Genomic DNA, 15,090 nt, shown 5'->3' on the forward strand with positions numbered 1-15,090 from the left:
TCCCCACTACCCCCCCCCCGACTCCACCCCCGACTTGGGTGGGTGAGAGTTGCAGGAGGAGGGTCGTCGTATTCAACTGCAGGGGGCATCGCGCGCCGGAGGAGAGGGTGGACTGCGGGCAGGGGAACGGGGAGGGGGGGGGTATCACTCTCGCCTCCCATTGCTCAGAATCCCACCCCAAACCCCTCCCCTCTCTCGCTCTCTCTGCTTGTGGCTATTCGGCTGAGTGAGGCCTCGCACAGCGGTGACTCACTCAGCCTGTGAGGATTGTGGGTGTGCAGGGGTGGTGGGATCTGCGTTTTCATGTCCCCTTGCTCAGAATCCCACCCCAAACCCCTCCCTCTCTATCTGTCTCTCTCTTGAGCCTGGTGGCTATTCGGCTGAGTGAGCCTCGCAGAGGGGAGAGTTGTTCAGCCTGTGAGAATTGTGGCTGGTTGAGGGGCGGGAGGAGGGGGGGCGGGGGAACAGGGGGCGGGGGAACAGGGGGGCGGGGAACAGGGGGGCGGGGGAACAGGGGGGCGGGGGACAGGGGGCGGGGACAGGGGGCGGGGGAACAGGGGGCGGGGGACAGGGGGGCGGGGAACAGGGGGGCGGGGGAACAGGGGGCGGGGGAACAGGGGGGCGGGGGAACAGGGGGGCGGGGGAACAGGGGGGCGGGGGAACAGGGGGGCGGGGGAACAGGGGGGCTGTATTCCCGTGTCCCATTGCTCAGAATCCCACCCCAAACCCCTCCCTCTCTGCGTCTCTCTCTCTCGGAGCCTGGTGGCTATTTGACTGTGTGGGGCCTCGCAGAGGGAGGATTGTGGGCGGACGGGTGTGCCGGGGTCTGCATTTTTGCGTCCCCCTTGCCCAGAATCCCACACCGGAAACCCTCCCTCTCTAGTTCTCAGAATCTGACGGCTATTCGACTAAGTGAGGCCTCGCAGAGGGGAGAGCGGCTCAGAATGTGAGAATTGGGGGGTGGGGAGAGAAGGGGGGTGCAATCGCGTTTGCCCACCGATATCCTCCCCCCCCCCCCCACCCACCCCACCGCCTCTCCCTGTCCTCCCTTACCTGTTGGGGCGATGCCCACCCGGTCGGTCAGCCGTCCCTCGGCCATCTGCAGGTAGCTGCTCATGGCGAACTGCGGTCCCACCAGGAAGGCCCGTAGAAGTAGGCAAAGCCAGCGAGCTGGGTCAGGGTGAGCTCCGAGAGGAGCATGTACTTTTCCTGCTCCTTGCTCAGCTGGGACTGGGGGCGGGGCGGGGGGGGGGAAGGAGAGAGAGAGAATTCATCATCATTCGGCCCTCTGACCTCTCACCCCCACCCTCAAAGCCGCCTCCCACTCCAACTCAGAATCCCACCCCAAACCCCTCCCTCTCTCTCTCTCTCTTGAGCCTGGTGGCTATTCGGCTGAGTGAGGCCTCGCAGAGAGGAGAGTTGTTCAGCCTGTGAGAATTGTGGCTGGTTGAGGGGCAGGAGGAGGAGGGGGCGGGGGAACAGCGGGGCGGGGGAACAGGGGGCTGTATTCCCGTGTCCCACTCCACTCCCTCCCCCCCCGCCCCCCCTTCCATCGATTCGCCTTCCGAATTACTTATTATTCATTCCCTCAGACGCCCAGGTCCCTCTGCGTCTCGGGAGCTCTGGAACCGATTGCCGTTTGGATAATAACCATTTTTTTAAAGAGTTATTTTTGTCAAAATGGAGTGTCCCACATTATACTCCATTTCCCAGATTCCTGTCGCCTCACTTCACCTCCCCGTGTCACCCTGGAACCGCCGCGTGCCCGCTTCACCTCTCACATCGGGGCCGAAATAAGGTGAGGGAGCGCCCTCCCCCCCCGCAGACCCTCCCCCCGCGCAGACCCTCCCCCCCCCCGCAGACCCTCCCCCCCCCCCGCAGACCCTCCCCCCCCGCAGACCCTCCCCCCCCACCGCAGACCCTCCCCCCCCGCCACAGACCCTCCCTTGCACCGCAGACCCTCCCCCCGCCCGCAGACCCTCCCCCCACCCGCAGACCCCCCCCCCCCCCGCAGACCCTCCCGCGCGTGGCACACCCCCGGTGCCGACCCACCCCCCTGCGCTCCGCCAGCGCAGACCCACCCCCGGCGCCGATCCTCCCACCGCGCGGAGCGGTGCTCCCCCGGCGCCAAAACTCCCCCACCGCTGACTCTCCCGCCGCGCGGCGCTTCCCCGGCGCCGACCCTCCCCCGGCTCCGACCCTCCCCCGGCTCCGACCCTCCCCAGCTCCGACCCTCCCTTGGCTCCGACCCTCCTTCAGTCAACGGCTCGGGTCACTGTCTGTGTGGAGTTTGCACATTCTCCTCGTGTCTGCGTGGGTTTCCTCCGGGTGCTCCGGTTTCCCCCCACAGTCCAAAGATGTGCGGGTTAGGTTGATTGGCCAGGTTAAAAATTGCCCCTTAGAATCCTGGGACGCGTAGGTTAGAGGGGGATTAGCGGGTAAATATGTGAGGGTAGGGCCTCGGTGGGATTGTGGTCGGTGCAGACTCGATGGGCCGAATGGCCTCCTTCTGCACTGTAGAGTTTCTATGAACATCTTTTCCCAAAGGTAGGGGAGTCTAAAACTAGAGGGCATCGGTTTAAGGTGAGGGGGGAGAGATACAAAAGGGTCCAGAGGGGCAATTTGTTTCACACAGAGGGTGGTGGGTGTCTGGAACGAGCTGCCAGAGGCAGTAGTAGAGGCGGGTACAATTTTGTCTTTTAAAAAGCATTTAGACAGTTACGTGGGTAAGATGGTATAGAGAGATATGGGCCTAACGCGGGCAATTGGGACTAGCTTAGGGGTTTAAAAAAAGGGTGGCCATGGTAATTATGATGCGATTCGGCAAGAATTAAGGGGCAGTTTTTGTGCAGTGTGCGCAGGAGGGTTTCCTGACACAATATGTGGATAGGCCGACAAGAGGTGAGGCCACATTGGATTGGGTAATGAACCAACCAAGTGTTAGCTTTGGTTGTGGGGGAGCACTTTGGAGGTAGTGACCACAATTTTTGTTATTGCAATGGAGAGGGATAGGGCCGTACGGCAGGGCAAGGCTTACAATTGGGGGAGAGGTAATTATGAAGCGATTAGGCAAGAATTAGGGGGCATAAGTTGGGAACAGAAACTGTCAGGAGAAAGGCACTAATGAAAAGTGGAACTTTTACAAGGAACAAATACTGGGTGTCCTTGATAGGTATGTCCCTGTCAGGCAGGGAGGAAATGGCCGAGTGAGGGAACCATGGTTCATGAAAGAGGTGGAATGTCTTGTGAAAAGGAAGAGGGAAGCTTATGTAGGGATGAGGAAACAAGGTTCAGATGGCTCGATTGAGGGTTACAAGTTAGCAAGGAACGAGCTGAAAAAAGGGGCTTTGGAGAGCTAGGAGGGGACATGAGAAGTCCTTGGCGGGTCGGATCAAGGAAAACCCCAAGGCTTTTTACTCTTATGTGAGGAATAAAAGAATGACCAGGGTGAGGTTAGGGCCGGTCAAGGACAGTAGTGGGAACTTGTGTATGGAGTCAGTAGAGATAGGCGAGGTGATGAATGAATACTTTTCTTCAGTGTTCACCAAGGAGAGGGGCTATGTTTTTGAGCAAGAGAAGGTGTTACAGGCTAATAGGCTGGAGGAAATAGATGTTCGGAGGGAGGATGTCCTGGCAGCTTTGAATAAACTGAAGGTCGATAAGTCCCCTGGGCCTGATGAAATATATCCTCGGATTCTTTGGGAGGCAAGGGATGAGATTGCAGAGCCTTTGGCTTTGATCTTTGGGTCCTCGTTGTCCACGGGGATGGTGCCAGAGGACTGGAGAATGGCGAATGTTGTTCCTCTGTTTAAGAAAGGGAATAGAAATGACCCTGGTAATTATAGACCGGTTAGTCTTACTTCGGTGGTTGGTAAATTGATGGAAAAGGTCCTTAGGGATGGGATTTACGACCATTTAGAAAGATGCGGATTAATCCGGGATAGTCAGCACGGATTCGTGAAGGGCAAGTCGTGCCTCACAAATTTGATAGAATTTTTTGAGGCGGTAACTAAGTGTGTTGATGAAGGTAGAGCAGTTGATGTCATATACATGGATTTTAGTAAGGCGTTTGATAAGGTCCCCCATGGTCGGCTTATGATGAAAGTGAGGTGGTGTGGGATAGGGGGAAAGTTGGCCGATTGGATAGGTAACTGGCTGTCTGATCGAAGACAGAGGGTGGTGGTGGATGGAAAATTTTCGGATTGGAGGCAGGTTGCTAGCGGAGTGCCGCAGGGATCAGTGCTTGGTCCTCTGCTCTTTGTGATTTTTATTCATGACTTGGAGGGGGCTGAAGGGTGGATCAGTAAATTTGCTGATGACACCAAGATTGGTGGAGTAGTGGATGAGGTGGAGGGCTGTTGTAGGCTGCAAAGAGACATAGATAGGATGCAAAGCTGGGCTGAAAAATGGCAAATGGAGTTTAACCCTGATAAATGTGAGGTGATTCATTTTGGTAGGACTAATTTAAATGTGGATTACAGGGTCAAAGGTAGGGTTCTGAAGACTGTGGAGGAACAGAGAGATCTTGGGGTCCATATCCACAGATCTCTAAAGGTTGCCACTCAAGTGGATAGAGCTGTGAAGAAGGCCTATAGTGTGTTAGCTTGAATTAACAGGGGGTTGGAGTTTAAGAGCCGTGGGGTTATGCTGCAACTGTACAGGACCTTGGTGAGACCGCATTTGGAATATTATGTGCAGTTCTGGTCACCTCACTATAAGAAGGATGTGGAAGCGCTGGAAAGAGTGCAGAGGAGATTTACCAGGATGCTGCCTGGTTTGGAGGGTAGGTCTTATGAGGAAAGGTTGAGGGAGCGAGGGCTGTTCTCTCTGGAGCGGAGGAGGCTGAGGGGAGACTTAATAGAGGTTTATAAAATGATGAAGGGGATAGATAGAGTGAACGTTCAAAGACTATTTCCTCAGGTGGATGGAGCTATTACAAGGGGGCATAACTATAGGGTTCGTGGTGGGAGATACAGGAAGGATATCAGAGGTAGGTTCTTTACGCAGCGAGTGGTTGGGGTGTGGAATGGACTGCCTGCAGTGATAGTGGAGTCAGACACTTTAGGAACATTTAAGCGGTTATTGGATAGGCACATGGAGCACACCCGGATGATAGGGAGTGGGATAGCTTGATCTTGGTTTCAGATAAAGCTCGGCACAACATCGTGGGCCGAAGGGCCTGTTCTGTGCTGTAAACCTCTGTGACTTTAAGTCCGCAAGTCGGGGAGACGAGGACTTGAGGGCGCAGCCTCAGAGTGAAGGGATGATCCTTTAAAACAGAGATGAGGAGGAATTTCTTCAGCCAGAGAGTGGGGAATCTGTGGAACTCTTTGCCGCAGAAGGCTGTGGAGGCCGGGTCATTGAGTGTCTTTAAGACAGAGATAGATAGGTTCTTAATTAATAAGGGGATCAGGGGTTATGGGGAAAAGGCAGGAGAATGGGGATGAGAATCAGATTTCAGGAGACTAAGGAAATTTGGCATGTCCGCTACGACTCTCACCAACTTTTACAGATGCCCCATAGAAAGCATTCTTTCTGGTTGTATCACAGCTTGGTCTGGGGCTCCTGCTCTGCCCAAGACCGCAAGGAACTACAAAAGGTCGTGAATGTAGCCCAATCCATCACCAGCCTCCCATCCATTGACTCCGTCTACACTTCCCGCTGCCTCGGGGAAAAGCAGCCGGTATAATCAAGGACCCCCCCACGCACCCCGGACATTCTCTCTTCCACATAGAATCCCTACAGTGCAGAAGGAGGCCATTCGGCCCATCGAGTCTGCACCGACCACAATCCCACCCAGGCCCTACCCCCACATATTTTACCCGCTAATCCCTCCAACCTACGCACCCCGGGAATCTAAGGGGCAATTTTTAACCTGGCCAATCAACCTAACCCGCACATCTTTGGATTGTGGGAGGAAACCGGAGCACCCGGAGGAAACCCACGCAGACACGAGGAGAATGTGCAAACTCCACACAGACAGTGACCTGAGCCGGGAATCGAACCCGGGACCCTGGAGCTGTGAAGCAGCAGTGCTAACCCACTGTGCTACCGTGCCGCCTTCTTCCGTCGGGGAAAAGATACGAAAGTCTGAGGTCACGTACCGACCGACTCAAGAACAGCTTCTTCCCTGCTACATAGAACATAGAACAGTACAGCACAGAACAGGCCCTTCGGCCCACGATGTTGTGCCGAGCTTTATCTGAAACCAAGATCAAGCTATCCCACTCCCTATCATCCTGGTGTGCTCCATGTGCCTATCCAATAACCGCTTAAATGTTCCTAAAGTGTCTGACTCCACTATCACTGCAGGCAGTCCATTCCACACCCCAACCACTCTCTGTGTAAAGAACCTACCTCTGATATCCGTCCTGTATCTCCCACCACGAACCCTATAGTTATGCCCCCTTGTAATAGCTCCATCCACCCGAGGAAATAGTCTTTGAACGTTCACTCTATCTATCCCCTTCATCATTTTATAAACCTCTATTAAGTCTCCCCTCAGCCTCCTCCGCTCCAGAGAGAACAGCCCTAGCTCCCTCAACCTTTCCTCATAAGACCTACCCTCCAAACCAGGCAGCATCCTGGTAAATCTCCTCTGCACTCTTTCCAGCGCTTCCACATCCTTCCTATAGTGAGGTGACCAGAACTGCACACAATATTCCAAATGTGGTCTCACCAAGGTCCTGTACAGTTGCAGCATAACCCCACGGCTCTTAAACTCCAACCCCCTGTTAATTCAAGCTAACACACTACAGGCCTTCTTCACAGCTCTATCCACTTGACTGGCAACCTTTAGAGATCTGTGGATATGGACCCCAAGATCTCTCTGTTCCTCCACAGTCTTCAGAACCCTACCTTTGACCCTGTAATCCACATTTAAATTTGTCCTACCAAAATGAATCACCTCACATTTATCAGGGTTAAACTCCATTTGCCATTTTTCAGCCCAGCTTTGCATCCTATCTATGTCTCTTTGCAGCCTACAACAGCCCTCCACCTCATCCACTACTCCACCAATCTTGGTGTCATCAGCAAATTTACTGATCCACCCTTCAGCCCCCTCCTCTAAGTCATTAATAAAAATCACAAAGAGCAGAGGACCCAGCACTGATCCCTGCGGCACTCCGCTAGCAACCTGCCTCCAGTCCGAAAATTTTCCATCGACCACCACCCTCTGTCTTCGGTCAGACAGCCAGGTTAGAATGGACCTACCTCGCATTAAGTTGATCTTTCTCTACACCCGAGCTGTGACTGTAACACTACATTCTGCACCCTCTCCTTTCCTTCTCTATGAACGGTATGCTCTGTCTGTATAGCGCGCAGGAAACAATACTTTTCACCGTATCCCAGTACATGTGACAACAATAAATCAAATCAAATTAAATCACATCAGCCATAATTGAATGGGGGGGCAAACCCGATGGGCTGAATGGCCTAATTCTGCTCCTATATCTCAGAGTCTCATGATCTGGGGACCCGGGTTCGAATCCCCCCACGGCAGATGGTGGGATTTGAATTCAATTTTTTAAAAATCTGGAATTAAGAATCTACAGATGACCCATTGGCGGAAAAACCCATCTGGTTCCCTTTCGAACATCAGAAATAGGAGCAGGAGTAGGCCATCTAGCCCCTCGAGCCTGCCCCGCCATTCAATAAGATCATGGCTGATCTGAAGTGGATCAGTTCCACTTACCCGCCTGATCCCCATAACCCCTAATTCCCTTACCGATCAGGAATCCATCTATCCGTGATTTAAACATATTCAACGAGGTAGCCTCCACCACTTCAGAGAATTCCAGAGATTCACCACCCTCTGAGAGAAGAAGTTCTTCCTCAACTCTGTCCTAAACTGACCCCCCTTTATTTTGAGGCTGTGCCCTCTCGTTCTAGCTTCCTTTCGAAGTGGAAAGAATCTCTCCACCTCTACCCTATCCAGCCCCTTCATTATCTTATAGGTCTCTATAAGATCCCCCCTCAGCCTTCTAAATTCCAACGAGTACAAACCCAATCTGCTCAGTCTCTCCTCATAATCAACACCCCCTCATCTCCGGTATCAACCTGGTGAACCTTCTCTGCACTCCCTTCAAGGCCAATATATCCTTCCGCAAATAAGGGGACCAATACTGCACACGGTATTCCAGCTGCGGCCTCACCAATGCCCTGTACAGATGCAGCAAGACATCTCTGCTTTTATATTCTATCCCCCTTGCGATATAGGCCAACATCCCATTTGCCTTCTTGATCACCTGTTGCACCTGCAGACTGGGTTTTTGCGTCTCATGCACAAGGACCCCCAGGTCCCTCTGCACAGCAGCATGTTGTAATTTTTTTCCATTTAGATAATAATCCAATTTGCTATTATTTCCTCCAAAGTGAATAACCTCACATTTGTCAACGTTATACTCCATCTGCCAGATCCTCGCCCACTCACTCAGCCTGTCCAAATCTCTCTGCAGACCTTCTACGCCCTCCACACGATTCACTTTTCCACTTATCTTTGTGTCGTCTGCAAACTTTGTTACCCTACACTCAGTCCCCTCCTCCAGATCATCTATATAAATGGTAAATAGTTGAGGCCCCAGTACCGATCCCTGCAGCACGCCACTAGTTACCATCTGCCAACCAGAAAAGCACCCATTTATTCCGACTCTCTGCTTCCTGTCGGATAGCCAACCCCCAATCCACGCTAACACCCTACCCCCAACTCCGTGTGACCCAATCTTCTTCAGCAACCTTTTGTGAGGCACCTTATCAAACGCCTTTTGGAAATCCAAAAACACCGCATCCACCGGTTCCCCTCCGTCAACCGCACTAGTCACATCTTCATGAAAATCCAACAAGTTCTTTAGGGAAGGAAATCTGCCATCCTTATCCCTGTCTGGCCTACATGTGACTCCAGAGCCATGAATGAATAGAGCAAACACAACAGAAGACCTCATTGCTGCAAAGTGTGAGTCTGCAGTGTGGTTGACTCTCAACTGCCCTCCAAGGGGCAACTAGGGATGGGCAATAAATGCTGGACAGCCGGCGACACCCGTGTCCCACGAACAAATAAGAAGAAATATTGCGAGTTCAGGATTATCGCACCAGGTCTCGTTGACTGTTGGAGCTGACTCGATGGGCCGAATGGCCAACTTGCTGCTCCCGTTTCCTGTCATCAAGTCTTCTCTCTTTCAATCCCGCCCCCCCCCCCGCCAAATTCCGCTTTGCCTCCCCCCCCCACCTCCCCAGTCCCCCTTGCACCGAGCAGGGTCATGGGTCGTGACGTCACACGGGAGGTCATCAGATTTTGTCACCTCCAGTCGACTCACCTTGTCCTTCCCTCCATCGTAATAGTCCAGCGAAAGGCCTGTGGGGGGGTGGGGGGGGGGGGAAAATCGGGGGGAGGTGGGGAGGAGGTAGAAACACATTTAGAAAGTGTTGTGAAGTAAAGCGTTGTTTCAAAATTTTTACCAATTGCAAAAAAATGCGAGAAAGCGTTGCATGGTCCGTTATATTATTTTTCAGCGCTGGTGCAGGTGCATGGAGTACACAGACCGAAATATTTTTTCGCGCGCCGAGGCGGTAATGGCTGCCAAGACACTGGTTAACATTTAAAAACAACCCAATGGTTTGAACTCGGCATTTCAATAGCAGGCAGGGGGAGAGGGGGGAGGCGGAGAGGCGGGAGAGGGGGGGGAGGCGGGGAGAGGGGGGAGGCGGAGAGGCAGTGGGAGAGGGAGGCGGCTGGGAATGGGTCTGTCCGTACACAGAATGTGAACTTGCCACGGCTAAATTCTCAATCCCAGCGCGAGGAAACGCAAAAGCTTCAAGAAACCTCGAGGAGGGCAACGCTGAGGGTCTGGCTTCCAAGGAAAGGGAGATATTCTGCCAGCTATTAATTATTCCCCATTACTGTCCAATATACTTCCGCAGTTTCCACTCTATCTCAGAGTTTAAAGTTTATTTATTAGTGTCACAAGTTGGCTTACATTAACACCGCAATGAAGTTACTGTGAAAATCCCCGAGTCGCCCACACTCCGGCACCTGTTTGGGTTACACTGAGGGAGAATTTAGCACGGCCAATGCACCCTAACCAGCACGTCTTTCAGACTGTGGGAGGAAACCGGAGCACCCGGAGGAAACCCACGCAGACACGGGGAGAACGTGCAGACTCCGCACAGACTGTGACCCGAGCCGGGAATCGAACCCGGGTCCCTGGCGCTGTGAGGCAGCAGTGCTCACCCACCGCGACAGCAGGTTTGGGCATTTATCATTCAGAGAATCATCGACAAGATGAGGTTCAGGATAAAGTTTGGATCTCTTCGAACCCCACCGCACCCCATTGATAATCCAAACCCCTCTCCACACTGTGCAAGGCAGCAGAGTCTAAATACAGGGAGCGCCGCACTGTGGGAGGGTCAGTGCTGAGGGAGCGCCCGCACTGCGGGAGGGTCAGTGCTGAGGGAGCGCCCGCACTGTGGGAGGGTCGGTGCTGAGGGAGCGCCGCACTGTGGGAGGGTCGGTGCTGAGGGAGCGCCGCACTGTGGGAGGGTCGGTGCTGAGGGAGCGCCGCACTGTGGGAGGGTCAGTGCTGAGGGAGCGCCGCACTGTGGGAGGGTCGGTGCTGAGGGAGCGCCGCACTGTGGGAGGGTCGGTGCTGAGGGAGCGCCGCACTGTGGGAGGGTCGGTGCTGAGGGAGCGCCGCACTGTGGGAGGGTCGGTGCTGAGGGAGTGCCGCACTGTGGGAGGGTCAGTGCTGAGGGAGCGCCGCACTGTGGGAGGGTCGGTGCTGAGGGAGCGCCGCACTGTGGGAGGGTCGGTGCTGAGGGAGCGCCGCACTGTGGGAGGGTCGGTGCTGAGGGAGCGCCGCACTGTGGGAGGGTCAGTGCTGAGGGAGTGCCGCACTGTGGGAGGGTCAGTGCTGAGGGAGCGCCGCACTGTGGGAGGGTCAGTGCTGAGGGAGCGCCGCACTGTGGGAGGGTCAGTGCTGAGGGAGCGCCGCACTGTGGGAGGGTCAGTGCTGAGGGAGCGCCGCACTGTGGGAGGGTCAGTGCTGAGGGAGCGCCGCACTGTGGGAGGGTCAGTGCTGAGGGAGCGCCACACTGTGGGAGGGTCAGTGCTGAGGGAGCGCCGCACTGTGGGAGGGTCAGTGCTGAGGGAGCGCCGCACTGCGGGAGGGTCAGTGCTGAGGGAGCGCCGCACTGCGGGAGGGTCAGTGCTGAGGGAGCGCCGCACTGCGGGAGGGTCAGTGCTGAGGGAGCGCCGCACTGCGGGGGGAGTCAGTGCTGAGGGAGCGCCGCACTGCGGGAGGGTCAGTGCTGAGGGAGCGCCGCACTGCGGGAGGGTCAGTGCTGAGGGAGCGCCGCACTGCGGGAGGGTCAGTGCTGAGGGAGCGCCGCACTGTGGGGAGGGTCAGTGCTGAGGGAGTGCCGCACTGTGGGAGGGTCAGTGCTGAGGGAGCGCCGCACTGTGGGAGGGTCAGTGGTGAGGGAGCGCCGCACTGTGGGAGGGTCAGTGCTGAGGGAGCGCCGCACTGTGGGAGGGTCAGTGCTGAGGGAGCGCCGCACTGTGGGAGGGTCAGTGCTGAGGGAGCGCCGCACTGTGGGAGGGTCAGTGCTGAGGGAGCGCCGCACTGTGGGAGGGTCAGTGCTGAGGGAGCGCCGCACTGCGGGAGGGTCAGTGCTGAGGGAGCGCCGCACTGTGGGAGGGACGGTGCTGAGGGAGCGCCGCACTGCGGGAGGGACGGCGCCGAGGGAGCGCCGCACTGAACGTGCAGGTCTCCTGATTGTCCCTGGACTGACCGATGAGTTTGAGTGTGAGGACACAGTGAGGCATTGTCCACTTGATGTCGTACTGGTCAGTAGCTGTGTAGTAATAACCAGCAAGGAGGTATATCTGTGGGAGCAGAGATCACAGTGAGAGAGCAACCTCAGACAACAGCGCCCCTCCCTCTCTCCGTAACCTCCTCCCCATCTCCGTAACCACCTCCCCCTCTCCGTAACCTCCTCCCCCTCTCCGTAACCACCTCCCCCTCCCCGTAACCTCCCCCCTCTCCCCGTAACCTCCTCCCCCTCTCCGTAACCACCTCCCCTCTCCGTAACCTCCTCCCCCTCTCCGTAACCTCCTCCCCCTCCCCGTAACCTCCCCCCTCTCCCCGTAACCTCCCCCCTCTCCCCCGTAACCTCCCCCCCTCTCCCCGTAACCTCCCCCCTCTCCCCGTAACCTCCCCCCTCTCCCCGTAACCTCCCCCTCTCCCCGTAACCTCCCCCCTCTCCCCGTAACCTCCCCCCTCTCCCCGTAACCTCCTCCCTCTCCCCCGTAACCTCCTCCCTCTCCCCGTAACCTCCTCCCTCTCCCCGTAACCTCCTCCCTCTCCCCGTAACCTCCTCCCTCTCCCCGTAACCTCCTCCCTCTCCCCGTAACCTCCTCCCCTCTCCCCGTAACCTCCTCCCTCTCCCCGTAACCTCCTCCCTCCTCCCCGTAACCTCCTCCCTCTCCCCGTAACCTCCTCCCTCTCCCCGTAACCTCCTCCCTCTCCCCGTAACCTCCTCCCTCTCCCCGTAACCTCCTCCCTCTCCCCGTATCCTCCTCCCTCTCCCCGTATCCTCCTCCCTCTCCCCGTATCCTCCTCCCTCTCCCCGTATCCTCCTCCCTCTCCCCGTATCCTCCTCCCTCTCCCCGTATCCTCCTCCCTCTCCCCCGTATCCTCCTCCCTCTCCCCGTAACCTCCTCCCTCTCCCCGTAACCTCCTCCCTCTCCCCGTAACCTCCTCCCTCTCCCCGTAACCTCCTCCCTCTCCCCGTAACCTCCTGCATGGCCCTACACCACCCCCGCCCCCCCCCCCCCCCATCTCCCTAACCTCCTCCAGCCCCCTACATCGAGGGAGCTTTACTCTGTATCTAACCCCGTGCTGTACCTGTCCTGGGAGTGTTTGATGGGGACAGTGTAGAGGGAGCTTTACTCTGTATCTAACCCCCTGCTGTACCTGTCCTGGGAGTGTTTGATGGGGACAGTGTAGAGGGAGCTTTACTCTGTATCTAACCCCGTGCAGTCCCTGTCCTTGGAGTGTTTGATGGGGGACAGTGTAGAGGGAGCTTTACTCTGTATCTAACCCCGTGCTGTACCTGTCCTGGGAGTGTTTGATGGGGGGCAGTGTAGAGGGAGCTTTACTCTGTATCTAACCCCGTGCTGTCCCCTGTCCTGGGAGTGTTTGATGGGGACAGTGTAGAGGGAGCTTTACTCTGTATCTAACCCCGTGCTGTACCTGTCCTGGGAGTGTTTGATGGGGGACAGTGTAGAGGGAGATTTACTCCGTATCTAACCCCGTGCTGTACCTGTCCTGGGAGTGTTTTGATGGGGACAGTGTAGAGGGAGCTTTACTCTGTATCTAACCCCGTGCTGTACCTGTCCCGGGAGTGTTTGATGGGGGGACAGTGTAGAGGGAGCTTTACTCTGTATCTAACCCCGTGCTGTACCTGTCCTGGGAGTGTTTGATGGGGACAGTGCAGAGGGAGCCTTACTCTGTATCTAACCCCGTGCTGTACCTGTCCTGGGAGTGTTTGATGGGGGGACAGTGTAGAGGGAGCTTTACTCTGTATCTAACCCCGTGCTGTACCTGTCCTGGGAGTGTTGATGGGGACAGTGTAGAGGGAGCTTTACTCTGTATCTAACCCCGTGCTGTACCTGTCCTGGGAGTGTTTGATGGGGGACAGTGTAGAAGGAGCTTTACTCTGTATCTAACCCCGTGCTGTACCTGTCCTGGGAGTGTTTGATGGGGGACAGTGTAGAGGGAGCTTTACTCTGTATCTAACCCCGTGCTGTACCTGTCCTGGGAGTGTTTGATGGGGGACAGTGCAGAGGGAGCCTTACTCTGTATCTAACCCCGTGCTGTACCTGTCCTGGGAGTGTTTGTTGGGGACAGTGTAGAGGGAGCTTTACTCTGTATCTAACCCCGTGCTGTACCTGTCCTGGGAGTGTGTTTTGATGGGGGGACAGTGTAGAGGGAGCTTTACTCTGTATCTAACCCCGTGCTGTACCTGTCCTGGGAGTGTTTGATGGGGGACAGTGTAGAGGGAGCTTTACTCTGTATCTAACCCCGTGCTGTACCTGTCCTGGGAGTGTTTGATGGGGGACAGTGTAGAGGGAGCTTTACTCTGTATCTAACCCCGTGCTGTACCTGTCCTGGGAGTGTTTGATGGGGACAGTGTAGAGGGAGCTTTACTCTGTATCTAACCCCGTGCTGTACCTGTCCTGGGAGTGTTTGATGGGGGACAGTGTAGAGGGAGCTTTACTCTGTATCTAACCCCGTGCTGTACCTGTCCTGGGAGTGTTTGATGGGGGACAGTGTAGAGGGAGCTTTACTCTGTATCTAACCCCGTGCTGTACCTGTCCTGGGAGTGTTTGATGGGGACAGTGTAGAGGGAGCTTTACTCTGTATCTAACCCCGTGCTGTACCTGTCCTGGGAGTGTTTGATGGGGACAGTGTAGAGGGAGCTTTACTCTGTATCTAACCCCGTGCTGTACCTGTCCTGGGAGTGTTGATGGGGACAGTGTAGAGGGAGCTTTACTCTGTATCTAACCCCGTGCTGTACCTGTCCATGGGAGTGTTTGATGGGGGACAGTGTAGAGGGAGCTTTACTCTGTATCTAACCCCGTGCTGTACCTGTCCTGGGAGTGTTTGATGGGGACAGTGTAGAGGGAGCTTTACTCTGTATCTAACCCCGTGCTGTACTGTCCTGGGAGTGTTTGATGGGGACAGTGTAGAGGGAGCTTTACTCTGTATCTAACCCCGTGCTGTACCTGTCCTGGGGAGTGTTTGATGGGAGACAGTGCAGAGGGAGCTTTACTCTGTATCTAACCCCGTGCTGTATCTGTCCTGGGAGTGTTTTGATGGGGGGACAGTGTAGAGGGAGCTTTACTCTGTATCTAACCCCGTGCTGTACCTGTCCTGGGAGTGTTTGATGGGAGACAGGGTTGTGAATTCTCACCATTTGAAACAGAAAGGTAGTTGCGACTCCAAATTACTGTCCTTCCTATAAGTCGCAGAATCAGGAAAACTGACACAGCACGCAGGCAAAAAGAATGAAAGCCATCTGGAAAAACCT

The 15,090-nt window shown here is 55.5% G+C and overlaps 1 protein-coding gene across 1 annotated transcript; it reads right to left on the reverse strand.

Moving 5' to 3' along the window:
• Positions 1-1,059: 1,059 nt before the first annotated feature.
• lpcat3 (lysophosphatidylcholine acyltransferase 3) lies at positions 1,060-15,064 on the reverse strand. The gene is made up of 4 exons (XM_078208865.1): positions 14,974-15,064; positions 11,788-11,881; positions 9,315-9,352; positions 1,060-1,230 (listed from the first exon to the last, which is right to left on the reverse strand). Exons 1-4 carry the CDS (start codon positions 14,974-14,976, stop codon positions 1,114-1,116), a joined length of 252 nt encoding a protein of 83 aa, XP_078064991.1. The 5' UTR covers positions 14,977-15,064; the 3' UTR covers positions 1,060-1,113.
• Positions 15,065-15,090: the final 26 nt, after the last annotated feature.

This window comes from Mustelus asterias, unplaced genomic scaffold (assembly GCF_964213995.1).
Source record: "Mustelus asterias unplaced genomic scaffold, sMusAst1.hap1.1 HAP1_SCAFFOLD_4668, whole genome shotgun sequence".
Classification (NCBI taxonomy): domain Eukaryota; kingdom Metazoa; phylum Chordata; class Chondrichthyes; order Carcharhiniformes; family Triakidae; genus Mustelus; species Mustelus asterias.

Bases quoted from the DNA above. Each gene is read 5' to 3' on its own strand.
- lpcat3 (XM_078208865.1), bottom strand. The intron at 9,353-11,787 runs GTCAGTCCAGGG...ACCCCCCCACAG, and splicing joins CCTCACACTCAAACTCATCG to GCCTTTCGCTGGACTATTAC. The intron at 1,231-9,314 runs GTGAGTCGACTG...CCCCGCCCCCAG, and splicing joins ACGATGGAGGGAAGGACAAG to TCCCAGCTGAGCAAGGAGCA.